Source organism: Aspergillus pseudotamarii, assembly GCF_009193445.1.
Source record: "Aspergillus pseudotamarii strain CBS 117625 unplaced genomic scaffold BDV38scaffold_19, whole genome shotgun sequence".
NCBI lineage: Eukaryota > Fungi > Ascomycota > Eurotiomycetes > Eurotiales > Aspergillaceae > Aspergillus > Aspergillus pseudotamarii.
Genome location: NW_022475033.1, coordinates 37,251 through 56,191, shown reverse-complemented (window position 1 = coordinate 56,191; position 18,941 = coordinate 37,251). Strand labels below are relative to the sequence as shown.

The window sequence follows — 18,941 nt, the reverse complement described above, 5'->3', positions numbered from 1 at the left end:
GAGGAACCGGAGTAAGCTCAATGCGGCCATCCATTACGCTAAGTCGCAGACTCGGTAGCATCAGTTTGTGAATCCTGTGGCCTATTTGGTTTGGGCCGGTTTGAAGACTGATTTGTTGCCCTCGATGTCTTCCACAGTGACCTCTATAACGGATTGACGTACTTTGGTGGACGATTGACGTTAGGAAATAGTATAATTCGGTCGATTGATGGATAGTCGGCGACTTGTGGAGACATCGGCAACAGGATTTTGTCACTGAAACCTCGGCGTCTGAAAGAGCCCGACTTTGATACCTACTACCACAATGCTAGTATCGTGTAGCCAGCACCTTTGAAGTTAACAGTTTGTACTTTAGCATCTCCGGTTACATTATTTAGTTTAGTAATTGACCCTAGTTCGTGTGTATGGACGCATAAAAAAACCGGGCACGAGATTGGATCTTTCCCAAGCTTCAGAAGCGACTCCGACCCCCCCCCCCCCCCCCCCCCCCCCCCCCCAGTCACCTGTATGTCTTAGTCTTATGATAGAGAGGAAATGCGGATCTGTACTCATCTAGCTTGGCTATTGTCGCTTCAATGTGCGGGGTTTTTTGATAGAGAGCCAATGAGGCTGGTAGCTGAGTGTCGTCGGCGAAATTGCGGGTCCCAGCTCGCTTTGTATAGCCTTTCTTCTCAGGGGCCCTCCTGCCGTGGCCACGTCTGCAAAATTGGGGTGGTTTATCTGTTGGTGCTTGTAGAACTTTAATACATTAACCATTAAAGAACTAGCAAAGGAAATAGTTAGTAAAGAAAGAGTTGAGATACCGGCACAGCGACCCGGTCAGGGTACAGGCTAGCGAAATTAGATGACAATTACCAGCCCTTTATATTCGCACGTAATAGTGAATTATACATTGCTCTGTTCTAATCTGTGCATGTGGACTATTCCCTGCTACTGAATGAATGGAAATGTTAGGTATCCTAGTCATATTATTAGAATGAACCCCGTGGGAGGGAATACGCAGGAAAACCCTCTAGATTCAATGAGACTCATTATACGCAGAAGATTACAACTACAGGTATACTTGGAAGTTCTGTGCCTAATGGTCTAGTAGGACCAATGCACCAATAGGGTGTATGTGATGAGAGATACGCCTGAAGAAAACAAGGAGACAATATGCTATGGTATTGTAAAACCGACAACTATCTTAGAAACTAGACGTAGACTGGCATCTTGTGCCATAGAAGGCAGGGCATGATAGCTTATGAGCCAGCATAAAGCATTCAAGTATCGACCTCGAAATAGCACTATGTTTTAGATTGCCCCTCGACTCTAGATTCAAGTGTCACTGATCGAACAGCATGGTATATGGGCATCGGAATTTCTTGAATCGGATCCGCCCAGGTGTCTCCCTGCCAACCGGTACAGGTATTTTGGGAATAAGATGCAGTGGACCAGAAGATAATGTCAAGCTCATGACGGCCGTAGCCAATTATCAAATCTTTTCACCTCTTTTCGTAGTTTGCGGGCCTCGTGAGGAGTGCGCAAGTTGCGTCCGAGCATATGCAATAGCAACCAGGATAATGAAGATCAACAGCAAGATAATAGTCGATGAGTTAGAGCCCTCCTTGGGAGAAGATCCAAGCTCCTTTTCTGTGGGCGAAAACCGAATTTGAGGTTCGGCGAAGGGTATGCGAGGCCTGTCGGTCCTGTGGCTACTATTAGAGTTCTCCATTTAAGAGACTCAATTCGGACTTACTTGGGTGTGTGAAAAGGGGGATATTTCCCAGAGCGACTGCCATGATGAGGTCCGTATTGTGGACTGGTTTGAAATTCAGTGTCTGGATTGTGATGCTGAAGCCAGCGCTCGTAGTCGGTATTTGGTCTTCCAGTAGCCGGCATTTTGGGTATCTGATCATAGGGTAAACATCAAGAGACTAAAATATTGTAGTAGATATTCATAACTAAAGTACAACAAGCGAGTCATGAGCGGAAGTAATAGTATGCACACAAAGAGGAAACCCTTTGAAATATGGCTGCCTGCCCTAACTGTGGTGAGCTTATTTAACATAAACTGGAGACACAAGCTTCGGCCAAAAATAGCTTAGCCCCCGCACTTAAGCAGACCTTATCTAGGCAGATGATCGTAGCGTGTCTCGGACAATGCTCCGTTAGACCCCAAACCACCCTGTGGTCCCATGGGATGACTTTTCATGGTAGCCTCCCCAAAATTTACCAACACTCGATGCAAATTATAGAAATTGCCCTCTAATGATACCTCTACTAGGATGAACATATAGCTATGCAAGCATCAAACATCAAAATAAACCCACAAATAGGCAGAACAATTCGGGTTTATCAATTAAAGTTACATCGGTGGGTTGCCTTGGCCTCTCCACCACGGACGTAATTAGACTATCATCACACGAAGATTACCTAATTATTATTGGTCAAGCCTGTCTTACGTATGGTCTATGTCTACCGCTACACCTTACTTGGTAGTAGACTCAGGGTCCTACAAGGAATGCCAGCGACGTATTGGACCGTGTTATCCCGTGTTGTGCCATGGGTATACGAGCCAAGACTTTCTCGAAGAAAACCAAACGTCAGCACTGAGCTAAAATAAGGGTCCATGTCTTAAAATTTTTGAGCGACAATGTTCCGTCCAATTGAACCGAGTGTGCCTACCAGCACTTTTTCCCGTTCTCGACGGAAAAGGCCAACGAAATAAATTCGGCTTGGTCCCCCAAATCATATCGAGGTGGGGGATCTACTGTCGAGACCGGTTATGAGTGACTATAAGGAATAATAAATAGGTGACTTCCCTACGGACTCTTTGCGTAGCATCACAGTGAGCTGATTATTGGAAGGCTTAAGATTGTCTATTTGGTGACTTGTACTGATGGTAGGATTCCAATAACGTGACGAGACACGTAGCCTGAAGCACTATGATACAAACCTTATAAGGAGGTACATGTAGGGATGTGCCTCTGGACAACCGACATTAAAACTTGGCAAGCAACAAGACGGTGAAAGCGAGAGCGAGCTAGAGGGGAATCATCGACAAATGCTTTAGACATTTTAGGCTGTTTCAAGAGGTCATATCGGGGGAGACCTTCTACGTGGAGAGTGACGCGGGGATACAAATAGGTTATCCAAGAGACCGTGCTTCAGGTCACCTGGCATGAGATCACGCAAGCCCGATACATTGCAATCGGGGAAGAAATCCTTCGGTATTCTGTCGACTGAGACACGTTAGGGTTATTGGGTCATGTGCCATGGTGGAGCGCAGTAGGATGGCAAAAGTTTCTCCTTGGCACCAAGCAATTAATTGCATATAGTAGATACTTGAAGAGGCCTTCAGGAAAAAATAATACTAGGCATTCGAACACACTGGTATATGTTATCTTGTTATTCTTGATTGTGCAGGCAATGTCCAACGTCGGGATATAGTCTACCAAGAGATAACCCGAGATCTGTGGCTAAATCAGTGGTGGCCAAAGAGTGGCACACATTTAGAACTATATTCTGATCGGGATTTGACTGGGGTACTTGATATTCACGAGATCAGAGGCCCGTAAGGAGTGAGTGGAGCCCGGCACACGAGGTTGTGGACGACACAAGTGAAAGGTGTCAAGTGAATATCATGATAGTAGAATGCATTGACGGAGATATCTCCAACTGTGCATGTCCTTGTACCCAGACAATATGCACTTGGTATCTCCCAGAAAGCTTGAAAATTCATGTTGTATATTCCTGCCGTAGTGCTCCACCTTCGAGTAGTTTCCCTATCACGCAAACACATACAATGCATTCCAAGGAATCACGAGTGCCAAGTAACTCAAGAAAATACAAGCCCTCTGCTATAGGCTTTTGATTCCAGGACTGTCAGACTGGGGCTCTTTTTAGTATCGAGAATGCCAAAGACCAACATGACTTTGAGTCCTGTGTATTAGACCAAAGATGATACTAGCTTTGCCGTTGGTCGCCGCCGATCGCGTACCTATTTCAACAAAAACACCATGGGCCCAAGCATGCGGCTTCAGGACAGCCCTCTGAAGAAAGTATTCTTCTAGTAGTAGCAGGGATCGGCAGTGCTTTTTGGCCCCGCAATGGTGCCATGGTAAACGGCTAGTATGCTCAGAGTTTATCGGTAATTAGTCAGATCAATTATTCGTATACTGGACTCTTCCAGGTATATAAATCAGCGGGTGCAATTGCCGTGTTAGTTGGTATCCCGAGATGTTAGTACTGTTGAGTTGAATTATGGCTTTTAAAGATATGCCAATCTGTTCGTGGTCTCTGTGGATTATACCCAACCACAAGGCAGAGTCCTCTCACTTATAGAAGAGTTAACTTCTATCTAGGAGCCATTGGTCCACATTCTATGCAATGCTATGATCTAACTACTGAAAGCTTTGTAGGTACATATAATCAAACCAGGTTGTATTCTGTAACTTGACACATAGAGCTCTGGAGTTAGTTACTTTTAGTCTTAGCTTAGTTGGGTTTCGGCCCCACGCATCAGAAACTTCATCACCTACTCCGTGCTCAAGTATTCAGCTTTCTACCTTGTGATACCAGCCTCAAGTTAGTCCAGGGATACTTACTGGCGGTAAACTAGTGTCATGATTCTGTACACATCCCTATTCAGGGTAGTGGATGGCCATAGGTTGGGGAGCCCCCTGATACCAGCGTCTGTTTTATTGTGAGAGAATGAATATCCACCTCCTCGAACCGTTAAATCCACCGTTACTATATAATTTTCTTTTGTCTCTTATTGTAAATTCTACGAGTGCTTGTACATTTACAACAAGCCACCACTCGTAAGCGAGCTGCGCCATTGCCATGAATCATGATAGACCCTACCCACCATGGGTCCATTAGTCGGCAGTTATTCTCAAGTTAGCAGTGATTTCCCATCTGATTGGGTAGCTTTGCCTGGGACACCGTTTGACATAGATTAACTCGCCGTTAGTTCGTGGTAGAAACGAACTCCGGTGGAGCTCGGCTACCGTCTCGGCTACAGAATACAGGCAGTACTCCGGAGTCGTTTTGCGTGCGCGAACCATGGCCCACTGCCGATCCTCATGCTTACAGGATAGCACTTAAATCAGGGGGTGTTTGAAGGATGCTTCAAGGTGATAGATAAGATGCGATGAGCCTCTTATTACGATGTTCACTGTCTCATACTCTTTTTTTTTACTTCTGTATTTAATTTTGTAGTTAGCATTGCCTAACTATTGTCCTCTCTTTTATCTTTTCAAATGAAGATTGACATTTGATCTCTTACATTCTGATAACTACGTACATTCGCTCTTTGATATCTCTTTCTCTCTTGTTTTACCTTCACTTATAGATGCTCCAATATGCGTTCTGTATCATTCCTTCTATGGGGTCTGGCACCTCTCCTTGCATCCGCCCAACTCACTGGCAGAGTCGGGCCCCTCAAGTCAGCGGCTGAGAAAGCCGCCTACAAAACATGTAATGTCCTTGACTACGGAGCAGTTGCCGACTTATCAACCGATATCGGTGAGCCATTACTCGACGCTTTTGCAGATTGCAATGGCGGTGGTCTGGTGTATGTTCCCGAAGGCGAGTATGCCTTGTCTACCTGGGCGCTCTTCGATAAAGGAAAGTCCTGGGCTCTGCAACTCGACGGAGTAATTTACCGCAATGGAACCGATGGCGGCAATATGATAACGTTTGAGCATACAAGCGATTTTGAGATGTTCAGCAGTAACGGAAAGGGTGCGATTCAGGGACTCGGGTATGAGTTCCGTAATACGGGAAAATCCACGAATACCAGGATTATGAGGTTGCAGAAGGTCTCCTCCTTTGCTGTTCATGATATTATCCTTGTTGATTCTCCAGCTTTCCATATGTCGCTTGACACTGTGTCAGATGGTGAGGTATACAACGTTGTGGTTCGCGGAGGCAATTCTGGTGGGCTAGATGGTATCGATGTGTGGGGTGAGAATGTCTGGGTCCATGATGTGAGTCCACTGACTATGAATGCCTGAGAGGAACCCATCGACTGACAGTACGTAGGTTGAAATCACCAACAAAGATGAATGTGTGACCGTGAAGGTATGATGGTACTCAAACTTGCTTCATAGCTGGCTTGCTTACTATATCCATCACAGAATCCATCCCATAACCTGTTAATCGAGAACGTCTACTGCAACTGGAGTGGAGGTTGTGCAATTGGATCCATTACCGCAGGCACTAATATCACGGACATCGTCTACCGCAACGTGTACACTCATTCGTCCAACCAGATGTTTATGATCAAGAGTAACGGAGGTGATGGATACGTGAGGAATCTCGCTCTGGAGAACTTTATCGGTAAGTTCGCTCTCCCCTCCCTTGCTGCATCCTATGTCAGGAATTGTTGCTAAGAAAAGGTCAATGAGCAGGCCACAACAATGCCTATTCCCTTGACATCGACAGCGCCTGGAGCAATATTGACACGGCTGATGGAGATGGCGTTGAGTTTTCAAACATTACCGTATCCAACTGGAAGGGCACAGAAGCGGATGGTGCGCAACGTGGTCCGATCAAGATCCTCTGCCCTGATGACAATCCTTGCTATGATATCACAATCAAGGACTTTGTCATGTGGACAGAAACCGGAGACAGCCAGACATATTTCTGCCAGAGCGCTTATGGAGACGGACACTGTCTCCAAGACGGTGATGATCTGAAAGCGTATACTACAACATTGACTGCTACTAGCGCACCGACCGGCTACGCAGCACCTACAATGAAGGAGGATCTTTCCGAAGGGATGGCCTTGAACACATCTATTGCGATTCCTACTATCCCTGCTTCCTTTTTCCCTGGTGTGACGCCATACAGCCGCATCGCAAGCGGCAGCTCAGGTGTTGTAACTCCCAGCTCCAGTCTGGCATCCCCCTCGGCTTCTGCAACGCCCAGCTCGGGCTTTATCACATGGAGTTCTTCCGTTCGTGCCTCATCATCGTCGAGGCCTGTCAGCTCCCCTTCCTTCACTAAAGTGAGCCCTTCTTCCTCTTGGACAAGGACTACAGGAACGGCCACTTCAGCTGCTACAACTGACGCGCAGCCCACCATCCCTGTCGAAAAGCAGCCGTCCCTTGACACTGAAGTGATTGGAAAGTGTGGTTTTGCCCCACCTCCTAAGCAGGGAGGCCACCACCAGGTACACCATCATTCCCCTCACCACCATTGAGCTCGACAACCAGAGAAATATTGTATATAGACGGTCAACTGTAATATAGAGAGTTCTTCTCACAAAAGGCAAAAGGCTCGACTTGTTAATACCTAGTAGTACCAAGCACATTGACAAGCTATGATATTCAAGTGCCTACGACGAATATAAAGAGTTACGCTCAAAGGATTCCAGGTACATTTCAGACTGGCCATTTCGGATTACCATGGTAGCAACTTGAACCATAATTGATACAACGACAGTGTTACTCTAGCGAGTTGAGCTGGTGCTATAACCGTAGTTTCTAGTCCTTCATTTAATTATTCCAACACCATAAAATCATGTCCCTTCTGGCAAGACAGTGCTAACTATTCCCTCAAAACGTGACGCATACAAATTATGGTTCCTTCTTTAGATGATTCGCTTGATATCCAATGGCCTACCCCACGATCTTAAAGTCTAGAACTATATTGAACTATATAAAAACTAGCTCCATCGAGGCTTGTAGCTGGTTCGATCGATGCATGAAATATGAGGCGGTGGTGAAAATGTTAAAAAGATAGGTCCTAGCCGGATTCGAACCGGCGTTACCGGAAGATTTGACTTCGTTTACATGTATGTTTGCATATATTGTTCATCAAAATCCGGTGGGATAACCACTACCCCATAGGACCGATGGATGGCGAATTCCTGACCTCAGGGCAATTTTCATAGACTCAAAGCTCCATGCCCTTGCTGTATATTGAATCCCGATTCTAACATTTGGCAAGCTTATATATTAGCATTAATCTAAAGCGTATCTGAAGAATCAGAGATAAATATCATTATGAAGGTATTCAGTAAATATTAATTCAGTAGAGATGGCTAGTATTAGGGCTCTGATCGCTGTTAGGTGCTAGGGGCATGCATACCCGTAATGTATTGACAACAGGTGGGAATGCCTCAACGATATGCCCGAGTCGCATTGCTAGGGAGATCCCTTTTTTTACTTCCTATATAATGTCGAGTTTTACGAAGCGTACAGTTTGGCGAGGCCTATTTTGTATGTTACTCCACTATTCTGAGTTGACCTCTTGAGGGCAGCGGAGCTTCGGCAGACTTGTAGACGAACGAGTTCCCCGGAAGGATAAGTTCTCCGGACGATGGGGAAAGCCCGGATCGACCACATTTTTAGCAAGTACGTATATGCTTCTATAAACACGTTGAATAGATTAGATCACTTGCATACTGTCAGCTTTTACTGAGTAGTAGTAAACTCTAATCTAAAGTCCAGCAGAAGCTAAAAGCGTAAGCTGTCTAATCTAAAGGGAAACAATAGGCCTCTGTTGGACTGATCGGAGATTATGTTTAACTACCAAAGTTTAAAAAGAAGGGGTTTTAAGTCAATAATTCAGAGTATGCTTCACGTCGTATCCTTCTCAAGATACCCATATAAAACTCTTGTACCTAGTATCTTGCGACAGAGAAATGGCCAAAGCGCTGTGGTTTGTTTCTAGATACATAACCGCATTAGGGCTCACTCTTCAACTGGGAGGATTTTGCTTACCCCATACGTTCACTGTTAAACATTGTTTGGGTTCATCCCTAATCTTATACTTTCTATGATTTCCCTTGGGGTTCTTTCTTTCTTCCTTTAGTTCCCCTCCACATCTAAGGAAAGACCAATATTCAGGAAGCCTTGTACCATACTGAGACATATGTCCGATTATAGTAGACCTATGATATCACACTTCTTCCCAATTCCCCCGCATCTCCAGTGGAGGAAAATATGGGATCTGGGAGTTCTCCGGTGGAGGACTCCACTGCCAAGACCAACCGTCGCGCAAAATGTCCGCGAATCATGAAGCCATTCACAGGAGAACCGCACGACTAGATACATTAGCCAAGGTCTGCGTAATTTATAAAGGGTTAGGTATCTTGTCCAATTCACCAGGGTCTGTCTTGCTGGGTTAGCCGGAAATCGCAGTCTTTCATCTTCAAACTATATCTATCTTTAACAGACGAATTCGTCGCCGCAACAACATGCGTATCTTCTCTTCCATCTTCGCTGTGGCCAATCTCCTTACCCTCTCAACGGGTAGAGTTATACCTCGCCAAGATGGGAACTCTTACGTTGGCTATCTCCTCTCCACCTTTACCGACGCGAATCCTCAAGTATTTTGGTATCTCTCTGAAGGTTCCGATCCGTTAGCATTCAAAGCCCTTAATGGAGGAAGTCCAGTATTGGGATCGACTGTTGGCACGCGCGCAGTAAGAGATATATTTCTCGCTTCAAACGCTGCCAGGTCTGAGTATTTCATGATTGCGACAGGTACTGAACCCATGCCGTGACTTGAATACAAATTTACTAACGAATGCATTACCAATTAGATTTGGATATTAACGCTGAGGGATTTTCCTGGGATGAAGCGACAAGACGCGGCAGCCGTGGCCTCACTATCTGGAAGTCAAGTAATCTTGTAGATTGGTCTGAACCTACGTTGACGACGTACGTAGGCCAATAAGCCCGATCGAATGTAATTGATTCTGATTATCTGTGAACAGGATTGAGGAAGACACCGCCGGTATGGCCTGGGCACCTTCTGCTGTTTGGAACGATGATGAGCAGCAATACTATCTCTTCTGGGCATCCCGTCTTTATGATACTGCCGACTCGGAGCATACTGGCACTGCTGGGTTGGATCGGATCCGCTATTCAACCACCAAAGACTTTGTGACATTCAGCTCTCCCGCTGATTACGTCGCTCTGGATGAGACTCCCCTAATTGACCAAGAATTCCTGGAGCTCGGCACACCCGGAGCTTATGCTCGTTTCATCAAGAACGAAACTGTCAACCAAGTTTATCAGGAAACCACCACAGGTGGACTTTTCGGAGAATGGACCCGCATCCCTGGATATATTGGCGATAACCCGTTGTCTGAAGGGCCAGCTTCGTTCCCCGATATCGAAAGCCCTGGAGTTTACCATCTGTTGCTTGACAACTATGAGGAATATGTTCCGTTCCAGACAAGTGACATCAATGCGGGCTCGTGGGAGAAATCAAGTTCGTCTTCTTACCCCACAGGGTTGAAACATGGTTCTGTTTTGCGGTTAACGCAGGCGGAATACGATGCTATTACTTCTAAGTTTGCATAGAGTTAGGCTGCATATCCTCAGGATTGGCTGTCTTGGCTGAGATCAATTCGGAGAATTCTGGTAGTCAATTATTATAATATAATTGGGCCACTGTACATAATTGTTGTTCCATTGGAGGATCCTGTAACAGAATTAAAACCAGTGCTTGAATCCTACGAACCCTTATATCGACGAGGAAACGATAGCGCGCAATATTAATTCCAATTGACAAACCTTGGTGATCTAGATAATGACTGAACAAAATTGAACAATGCAATCGTCAGCACGGACAAGCGTATAACTAAAGATTTGCATAAAGTTATATGTGGACCTAGCTAGTCCAGCAGCCCAGTTCTGGGTTGCCATGATTGTAACTGCCTATGGAATGAACTATTTTGATACTGACATTTGCGACATAAACCACGTCTATCCCATTCACACTAATGCAGGAGTGTTTCTAGCGTCTGCACAGTCCTTACAATAGCCTCATCACTACCCGTAAACATCAGATTTATGTCAAGAAAACGGTCAACCTCCTTCAATGCGACACAGACATTTTCCCTTGTCCATGAACAGAATCGGCTCACAAATTGACAGTGTACAGGGACACGGTGGTGGGACATTTCGAAAAAGTTTCGCTCACTGGAGGTTTCCCTGAGTTGCGTGATTGACGTTCCATTTGTCCGCGCCCTTTCTTTTTCGGCGAGGACGGATAGAAAACAGCGCTTATCCGATGCAAAGTCTAGGTATGCGTGAGTCTCTGGTATTCCCGGAGGTGCGGCTCCAGGCACATTTTCGAGTAGTTTTGGGAAGGTTGCAGTCTTCTGCAATGGTACGGCAAAGTTACAATCCCAGTCAATGATACTAGGGAAGGATTAGCACTGCATAAGGCATGATGTTAAATGAACGACCGCGGTTGGGTGTCAACGCCTGAACCTAAACGAACCCTTTCATGTTATATTCCTCATCAATTATATGTTATCGTTGTGGAGATCGACATGGACAAAAGCCCATGGGCTGTTCTCATACTCGGAAACAACATAGCGGGAAATCATTGACCGTTGAATCAGGTAGTCAATTGCAGTGGAATAGTCATGTCGACGAAGCGTACGACTATACCTCTGTCCACGCTCTCGGTGAGCCAGACGCTGGTTGATACCTGTACACCCTTTGGTGTCCCGTCGGGTACCCCTACTAAGGTGAGGGTGGCTCTATAGTATAATTGGAGGCAGACGTACCGTAGAACAGGGTTTGGTCATCCAACGGACATTCAAGAATCATGTTGAGTATTAGATCGGTGATTTGGTCTAAGACTTTCTGCCGATACGGGGAGGCAGGAGTTGATTGATCCCATGGTGTCATGGGGGAGCCTTCAATCCAATCTAGTAACATGTAACCAACTCCGACAGGGTTGTAGCCGCGAGAGCCGCAGTCAAAATACCCGTGTATTCGAGGGGCAGGACTATTTGGAGACCAGTGAGCGAGTTGAATTGGTCTAGTACAAATCTCCAAGAAGGAATCATCCTGGTTCAACGGTATCCTTGCAGCCCATCGCTCATCCTTCTCGTGAAAGCTGATTATGAAGATGACGTAACCTGGCCCAGTGATGGGTGAACTGTTATTATCTAGCTGACAGGCTGGAGTGCCAGCAAGTGAAGATACAACCTCAACCAGGGCTTGCTTGTTGAGCAGCTTAAAAACCTCATCCACGGATCCCATTATATTCAGCAGCTATCTAAATAGTGAAAAATGTGTAAAAGGTTCAGATAGAGTACGAAGCGCTCGAACTATGGAGTAGGTTGATCTTTGATAAAGGACAAAGGGCTGCCCTCCCTTATCTATTCGGTGTGACCTCCTGGCTAGACAGCATGCATGGGCACGTTACAAGGCATCTTCTGTAACAAATTTCTCGGCCAATGCGCACTTGACTGGGCGTATGACTGGTATGAAGATGAAAGTGAGAGAAATCTACGTTCTTTATATAGATTCCTTCGTATAATAGCTAAGCATACTGTGTAGTAACAGTACTTTTATAACAGGTTGACTAGCAGACGGATGATGAACCACCTAATAATTAGTTTATCTACTCCCAAACCAAAAAATGAATAGTGACATCGGTCAAAAGAATTTGCAAATCCAACATTTTCATTGTAATTGCGGCGAGGTTGACCTATTTCTGGATATTCAAAGCAGCTAACGCCCCTGCAGAACCCGTATTCGATCCACTAGGGGCTGTTGATGTTTACATCATGCACAGCCTACTGTGCCGAGACTCAATCAGCATTTAACTTCAATGTTGGTTATGTCGATCTATTCCTGTATAGTCGGCAAAAGCGCCGATCCCTCCAGCCAATTTCCCCATGGAACAAATCAGGCCAGCTGCAAGTGGGCTGGACAAAATCCTCCATATTAGTTATTCCAATTAAACGATATAATACGGCTACAGACCCCCCTGCACCGATGAGAATCAACAACACAGATTCTACATGTTCAGCACAATGACACCCTTATTATCGAAAATAGTCGCGCTATCGCTTTTCCTCGGTAGAGCCTTGGGCGAACCCTGGCAAGTTATCAACGCGGATTTTCCCGACCCTAGCGTCATCAAGACCGGCGATGGATATTACGCCTTTGCCACTACTGGACACGGCGTCAATACTCAAATGGCCCATTCCGCGGATTTCAAAACGTGGAACCGCTTGGATGGCCAAGACGCGCTTCCGGGTCCTTTCCCTAGCTGGGTGAATGGTAGTCATCCAAAGGTCTGGGCTCCAGATGTTATCCAACGGGTGAGTCTATGGGTCTTTTCCACGCGGAGTAGGAGCTCCAACTAAGAAATGACAGGATGACGGAACCTTCGTTATCTATTATTCCGCTGCTACCAGCGGAACTCACAGTAAACACTGCATTGGCGCCGCAACCTCTAAGTCAGTTACCGGTCCCTACTCGCCGGAGCAAGATGCACTTGCCTGTGATAAGAGCAAAGGCGGTGCCATCGATGCTGCAGGCTTCAAAGACGACGACGGCACATACTATGTTGTCTATAAGGTTGACGGCAACAGCCTTAACGGGGACAGCGGGTACCACCCCACGCCTATCATGCTGCAAAAGCTAAAGTCGGATGCTGTGACTCCTGAGGGAGACGCTGTGCAATTGATCGATCGCGACGATGCCGACGGGCCCCTGGTTGAAGCACCTAGTCTCGTGAAGCGTGGTGGCCAGTATTATCTGTCGTTCTCCTCAAATTGGTACAACTCCCTAAAGTATGACGTTAGCTATGCCGTCGCGCCGGCCGTAACTGGCCCGTACACCAAGGCATCAGCTCCAGATGCACCGCTGCTGGTTTCTGGGGACAGCAGTAACGTCGGACCATTGGGAGGCCCCGGTGGCTCTGATTTCCGCGAGGATGGAAGTGCCATTGTGTTCCATGCTTTCAACAATGGGAAGAATATGACCAAGGGTCGTGGGATGTGGGCAGCTAATGTCAAGATTGATGGAGGAAAGATCTCCATCCAGTGAGTGAGGCGGGTATGGGAATCAAGAGTCTTGTAATAAATATTATTGTTTGTACTAATGTCGTCTTTAATATACATATATGGTAACTCCTATAATTACAAATATCAGGGGTATATGCAATTCGCTAGTGAGCATGACCATTTTGGTGCTGAGAATGGTTCTTTTCCAGCTCACGCCATTTCCTAATTACAATGGCTCTCTCTTCCGGTGATGCGACACACATCTCCTGGATACCTTGTTCCAGTCGCGACCGTAGGATGTACTTCGTCTTATTCTTCGTGAGGGAATTGCGAAGGCTCTTGTGTAATCCGTCCAGCGGGAAGCCTGCGAGTCCCCAGATGCCTATTGAGATTGTAGGTTAGTCTGGGAATAGAGACGAAACACGGTCGAGAATGGCAGCATACCTGCAGCTGGTTTGAGAAACACCCCACCTACTCCCTTTCCAACCCCCTTCACCAAGCCTCTACCACCAGACTTCTGAAAGCCCCGAGCAGGCTGCGTAAGAAGGCCAGTAACGCCGTAGTAGAAACCTTCTGTGAATTCCTTCCAGCTGTCAGCATCTCTCAGCCTGAAGACCACCAACAGATAATCACCTACGGTGCCAGCTGCTCGAAAGCCACTTTTCACATTGCGTACTCTCGGAATCCTTTGTACTGTGGTGTCATGATACAACTTTGGTGCGTTATGGAAGCCCTTGGCTAAGCTAAGTGTCAAATCGGTGGGTAGCATGATCGCAAAATTAAGGACTTGCTTTGCGAACTTTGAGGTATGGTAGCCTGTTTCTGCTAGAATCTCTTGTGCCCCAGTTTTCTGTTCTTTAGCTCGTTTCCGGGTCAGCGTGCGTTCAAGATCGAGCTCATTCACAGCCTCATCGGAGTCATCAACGACTGTATCCGCGCTACTGCTGTCCGACTGATCTTCCTCGGCTGAAGCGTATTCACTGTCACTGCCGGACTCAACTTCGGATTCTGACACGGATGATCTATCATCGCTCTCGGATCGGTCTGGACGACTGGGGCCATTGCCATGCTCATTGGATGATCGCTCCCTTTCTTGCTCTTTTGCCTGCTCTAGGCCTGCCGTACAGTGTGACTTTACCCAATCTCGGCTACCGATATGGTGGCTGTGATGATGATGATGCTTCCTTTTGCGGTTTTCCTTCGACAGCATTCCGGCCAGGTCAGTAGGCACAGTGGCAAGGCCACTGATAAAATCACTGACAACACCGTAAAGCACCTCAGCACCGGCGGAAAGCGGTCCTCGCGGGTCACGGTTCGTGTCGTACTGCTTGGAGCGGTATCTAGAAAGTATGAGCATACAGCTACGCTTCGTTCCAGGGAAAAGGGCATCTCACAGTTCAAAGTGATGCGGATCCACGATCCCAGCCTCTACTAGAACCGCCGCTGCAAATGCACTTAACTTGATGTGCAGATGTTTATGCCACCATACCGCCGGACGGGTAGGACATATAGCGCACCGTAGGCTGCGCAAATCCAGATGTTGATGAAAGCTGCAGACGGCGTTTTGCACGCCCCTTTCTGTCCGCATGCCTTTGCCTATCTCCTCGGCCTTTTCTAGCGTAGATGGTTCCAGAGCTTTGTTGATTGCTTCTGCTAATTTCTCGGCGGTCAATTGTTTATATGGCACCGGGTGTGGCCCAGCCCCTGCGCGTGCCACGATCGACCCCCAGAATGGCTGATCGCCGAAAAAGGGTACAATTACCGTTGGACGACCCAGGACCAGCCCGGCGGCAGTGGTGCCTGCACCACCATGGTGAACAACACATGAAACATGCTGGAAGAGCCAGTCGTGCGGAACCTTCCCCAAAAGCATGACATCCTCGGGTACTTCAGCTCTTCCTTCTCCGATATTTCCCCACCCCTTCGACACGAGCGCTCTTTTCCCCGTTAGGCGGACAGCCTCGAATACAATTTCTGTTAACTTGGCGGGGTTGTCGACTACGATGGAACCAAAACCGATATACACCGGGGGGTCACCAGCTTTGAGAAATGCATCGAGATCATCGGGTGGCTGGTAGCTCGTGTCGCTCTCCAGGAACTGAAACCCGCAGACGTCGATGTTTTCGCCCCAGTCCTGAGGCTTGGGGAGGAGGGCCGGAGACCTATAGGGATTAGCTGCTGTGTGGAGGTTTGCAAGTGTGCAACATACCAAAGGTAGGTATATGGTATTTGCAACCGATGGGCGATACTCGGAGCCCGGATGGCATCCAAAGGATCTAAGCCCAGCTCCCTCTTTCGAAAGCGATTTATCAGGTCACCAAGCCCTTCCCATAGCATCACCTCGACGATAGCATATGACGCAAAGTTTGCAACGGATGGCTTGGTATTACGGGCTCGGATATTGGCCAATGGGTGTGGAAATGATTGTGTCGCCGACCATGGCATCCTACAATCTCAGCACACGGCAACTTCCACTCGAACAGGGGCAAACTCACGTAAACATCATATTTACCGGAATTCCCATTTTCTCTGCACAGCTCAGATGCGCGAAACTAGGCGGGTTTGCAATGATAACGTCGGCGACAAACGGCTGCGTGTTGCAATCTGGGGTGTCACTCCACGGATCCTCCTTGATATGATGCATGCCCGTCCCATCCCCAGTTTCAAAGCACGAGCGCCAGCAACCGGAAAAAATCGCCTTCATTTCACGACGGCGCTTGGGGATTGCGCCGCTGCGTATCGTCCGCATATCCGGCATCAACCCAGGATTATTTACCATAAAAGCCATCAACTCTGCGGGGTCGCCTCCAATGCTGAAAAATTCCAGCCCTGATTCATTGATATATTCACGAAAGGCAAGATGCGTAGCCAGTCGAACCCGATGCCCATGCTTCTGTAGCTCCTTCCCCAGCGCAACGAATGGTTGTACGTCGCCGCGAGAGCCCACCACGTGGATAACGATGTTCAAACGCAAGGGAAACTTGTCCTGTCCTTCCGTGGACATAACCGACGGTCTTCGGTCTTCGCGCAAAGGTTTCGGGTACCGTTCAAGATGCTTAATCAGATTCAGCAACCAGGGCTTATGTTCGCGAAACTTGATATCCAATCTTCCGTCGTCTATCGATCGTTAAAACACTGTGACATCATAACGATCTGGAGAAGGAGTGGAAATACAAACCCATCACCCGAACACCAGTATTCAAACCCTGCTCTCGAACATGTGCATGACCGCCGCCAACCGAGAGACGTCTGGGACTGAGATGCTCATCCGGCCAATCCCCCGCCGAAATGCCATGTTCATGCGGTCGGTCCAGTGAAGCTGCTGCTGCTGCCATTGTGCTGGTCTATACCAATCCTCTGTGAGTGCATTTGTCACACACACACCCTAAATGATGAGTATAATCTTAATAGCCAAAGAGAAAGAGGAACAAAGATCTGAAGACATCATCAAACCTGAATGATGATGAAAAGTTTCCAGGTAACCCACCGATGATGTCACAGTTCGATGAATTAACTTCGGCAGATCACCGGTTGACCCGAACCGCCGTTTTGCTTATTTCCATGCCGAACCGGTTGGGTTCCACTTGTGAGTTGTTCTGCTGTAATTATTCAGAAATTTATTGGAATTCAGGTTTCCTTACTGAGATTGCCTCATCCCCCTGGTTTATCGCTGTAGTGTTTGAGACGGTCGCTGTGTCCACTGTCTAGTCCCTGGTCAGCCCTATCGGGCCGATCCCGATTTTTGGTTCGTGTGTGATGCCGAGGTTCATACCCAAATTTGCCTCCTGGTCACGCCCTCTTTATCCTGAAAGTATGAATGCACACATTTAAACTCCTCGGAAATACTGCACATCCACCATTATTCATACCTCGCGTCCCAGGTTTACGTCTATCCATTGTCCGGGAGCAACTCGTCATTCCGCGGGATTTCACGGAAGCGCCCGGTCACGGCATGACCGTTCCTCGGCCCTGTCTGCCGTAAAAAGCCTTCTAAAGGCAACCTCCTTATAGGCAATGTTCCCGTTAGAAGTAATTGTTCGACCTTTAGGCGGCTGCGACGGTTTCCCAAAGAAATTTGCCTCAAAGCCCGATATAAGGAAATATCACCTGACCGCTTATCCTGCATGCAAAATTACCTATAAAATTATAAAAACTTAAACCGAGTCTTTTAATCAGTGTGTTCTTTACAGTAACCAGTTATATTCGTATTCAGTAAGGAAACTTTACCAATACTGACAGTCCAGGGAGCACAATAAAGATTATACGTTTCTTAGTGAACTCTGGTTCCACAGTAACAATACAATTTAATATAAAGAAAATTTAAGATGTATATACACGAACATCGAAATTACTTGAAATTTGCTGTTAGGTGTCATCGATAGTAGTGGATTTGGTATAGGAATACCTGATTATAAGCAATCTAAACCGCTTATCAATTAATTGCTTCTGAAGGGGTAGGACAGTAACGACTTCATATCGTCCTTCGTTAGACGTTTAACATGTGTGTGGTTATGTTATTTGTAACGTTAGAAAGAAAAAGGACATGAATTCTGAAGCCTGGTCGGGTTATTTCGACAGCTATCATGTAGCGGAGATGAGGTGTGGCTCTACGTATATTTGTCTCATCTATAGGGCGGGAGAAAGAGTGGATAAAGTAGCATCCTTCGCTATAGACATGGATCGGGGTTTGCGCCAACCGATTTTTAACAAGGGTAGCGTCGCACTCTGTCAGGGGACACCATCCTATAATATGCCTTCTAGCGTCCAACACACAATTAGAGAAATACCCATAATGACCCCTAAGAAACCGTTCTCGAGCGGGCCAGAAGACCAAGGTTAGCGAAAGGATGTGTGCAAAATCAGTTGTACCTGGAAAATGGAATCCCTGTCCGGCTTGTGACAGAGTATTCTTTCTCCCAAGAATATTTCCAGCTTAATGAATTGTAAGAGTAGTATTCCAGCCCTTCGGGTACCCATAAGACTCATAGTGCGATGCTACAAATTGTAACGGGAATGCTCTAGGTAGCGATGCCAATGGATAAAGACCCTCGCTGGGTTAGAAGGTCACAACCCGCACAATGAGCAAGTTTGAATCAGATAGTTGGCAGCCTATGGTCAGTATACTGACGTGGCTTCTGATGATCACGGCTATTCTTGTAGGTTTTGCTCGACTTGGAAC

At 46.8% G+C, this 18,941-nt stretch overlaps 6 protein-coding genes and 1 non-coding gene across 7 annotated transcripts; 3 read left to right on the top strand and 4 right to left on the bottom strand.

Annotated features, from left to right (window-relative positions):
- Positions 1 to 1,355: 1,355 nt before the first annotated feature.
- On the bottom strand, positions 1,356 to 1,997 carry BDV38DRAFT_58898 (uncharacterized protein). Its single transcript, XM_032063595.1, has 2 exons — positions 1,739 to 1,997; positions 1,356 to 1,679 (listed from the first exon to the last, which is right to left on the bottom strand). Exons 1-2 carry the CDS (start codon positions 1,879 to 1,881, stop codon positions 1,475 to 1,477), a joined length of 348 nt encoding a protein of 115 aa, XP_031914789.1. The 5' UTR covers positions 1,882 to 1,997; the 3' UTR covers positions 1,356 to 1,474.
- Positions 1,998 to 5,348: 3,351 nt separating this feature from the next.
- Positions 5,349 to 7,192, top strand: BDV38DRAFT_270270 (pectin lyase fold/virulence factor; the record flags this gene model as incomplete). Its single annotated transcript, XM_032057120.1, has 4 exons — positions 5,349 to 5,975; positions 6,031 to 6,069; positions 6,126 to 6,327; positions 6,399 to 7,192. 4 exons carry the CDS (start codon positions 5,349 to 5,351, stop codon positions 7,190 to 7,192), a joined length of 1,662 nt encoding a protein of 553 aa, XP_031914788.1.
- Positions 7,193 to 7,732: 540 nt separating this feature from the next.
- BDV38DRAFT_t108 lies at positions 7,733 to 7,845 on the bottom strand. Its single transcript has one exon. It is a non-coding gene; the product is annotated as a tRNA-Gln (tRNA).
- Positions 7,846 to 9,193: 1,348 nt separating this feature from the next.
- On the top strand, positions 9,194 to 10,307 carry BDV38DRAFT_291800 (glycoside hydrolase family 43 protein; the record flags this gene model as incomplete). The annotated part of the gene is made up of 3 exons (XM_032061838.1): positions 9,194 to 9,482; positions 9,542 to 9,659; positions 9,716 to 10,307. 3 exons carry the CDS (start codon positions 9,194 to 9,196, stop codon positions 10,305 to 10,307), a joined length of 999 nt encoding a protein of 332 aa, XP_031914787.1.
- Positions 10,308 to 11,352: 1,045 nt separating this feature from the next.
- Positions 11,353 to 12,005, bottom strand: BDV38DRAFT_281652 (uncharacterized protein; the record flags this gene model as incomplete). The annotated part of the gene is made up of 2 exons (XM_032059607.1): positions 11,353 to 11,477; positions 11,525 to 12,005. The coding sequence occupies 2 exons, from the start codon at positions 12,003 to 12,005 to the stop codon at positions 11,353 to 11,355; spliced, it is 606 nt and encodes a 201-aa protein (XP_031914786.1).
- A 459-nt stretch (positions 12,006 to 12,464) lies between these two features.
- On the top strand, positions 12,465 to 13,836 carry BDV38DRAFT_243609 (glycoside hydrolase family 43 protein). Its single transcript, XM_032054241.1, has 2 exons — positions 12,465 to 13,075; positions 13,131 to 13,836. The coding sequence occupies exons 1-2, from the start codon at positions 12,773 to 12,775 to the stop codon at positions 13,803 to 13,805; spliced, it is 978 nt and encodes a 325-aa protein (XP_031914785.1). The 5' UTR covers positions 12,465 to 12,772; the 3' UTR covers positions 13,806 to 13,836.
- Positions 13,837 to 13,926: 90 nt separating this feature from the next.
- BDV38DRAFT_270267 (putative UDP-glucose,sterol transferase) lies at positions 13,927 to 17,097 on the bottom strand (the record flags this gene model as incomplete). The annotated part of the gene is made up of 8 exons (XM_032057119.1): positions 13,927 to 14,144; positions 14,207 to 14,345; positions 14,400 to 15,102; positions 15,252 to 15,312; positions 15,353 to 15,924; positions 15,972 to 16,208; positions 16,258 to 16,879; positions 16,941 to 17,097. 8 exons carry the CDS (start codon positions 17,095 to 17,097, stop codon positions 13,927 to 13,929), a joined length of 2,709 nt encoding a protein of 902 aa, XP_031914784.1.
- Between the last annotated feature and the right edge of the window lie 1,844 nt (positions 17,098 to 18,941).

Bases quoted from the DNA above. Each gene is read 5' to 3' on its own strand.
- BDV38DRAFT_58898 (XM_032063595.1), bottom strand. From the start codon at position 1,881: ATGCCGGCTACTGGAAGACCAAATACCGACTACGAGCGCTGGCTTCAG. The intron at 1,680-1,738 runs GTAAGTCCGAAT...CAGGACCGACAG, and splicing joins CCCCCTTTTCACACACCCAA to GCCTCGCATACCCTTCGCCG.
- BDV38DRAFT_243609 (XM_032054241.1), top strand. From the start codon at position 12,773: ATGTTCAGCACAATGACACCCTTATTATCGAAAATAGTCGCGCTATCG. The intron at 13,076-13,130 runs GTGAGTCTATGG...AAGAAATGACAG, and splicing joins CTCCAGATGTTATCCAACGG to GATGACGGAACCTTCGTTAT.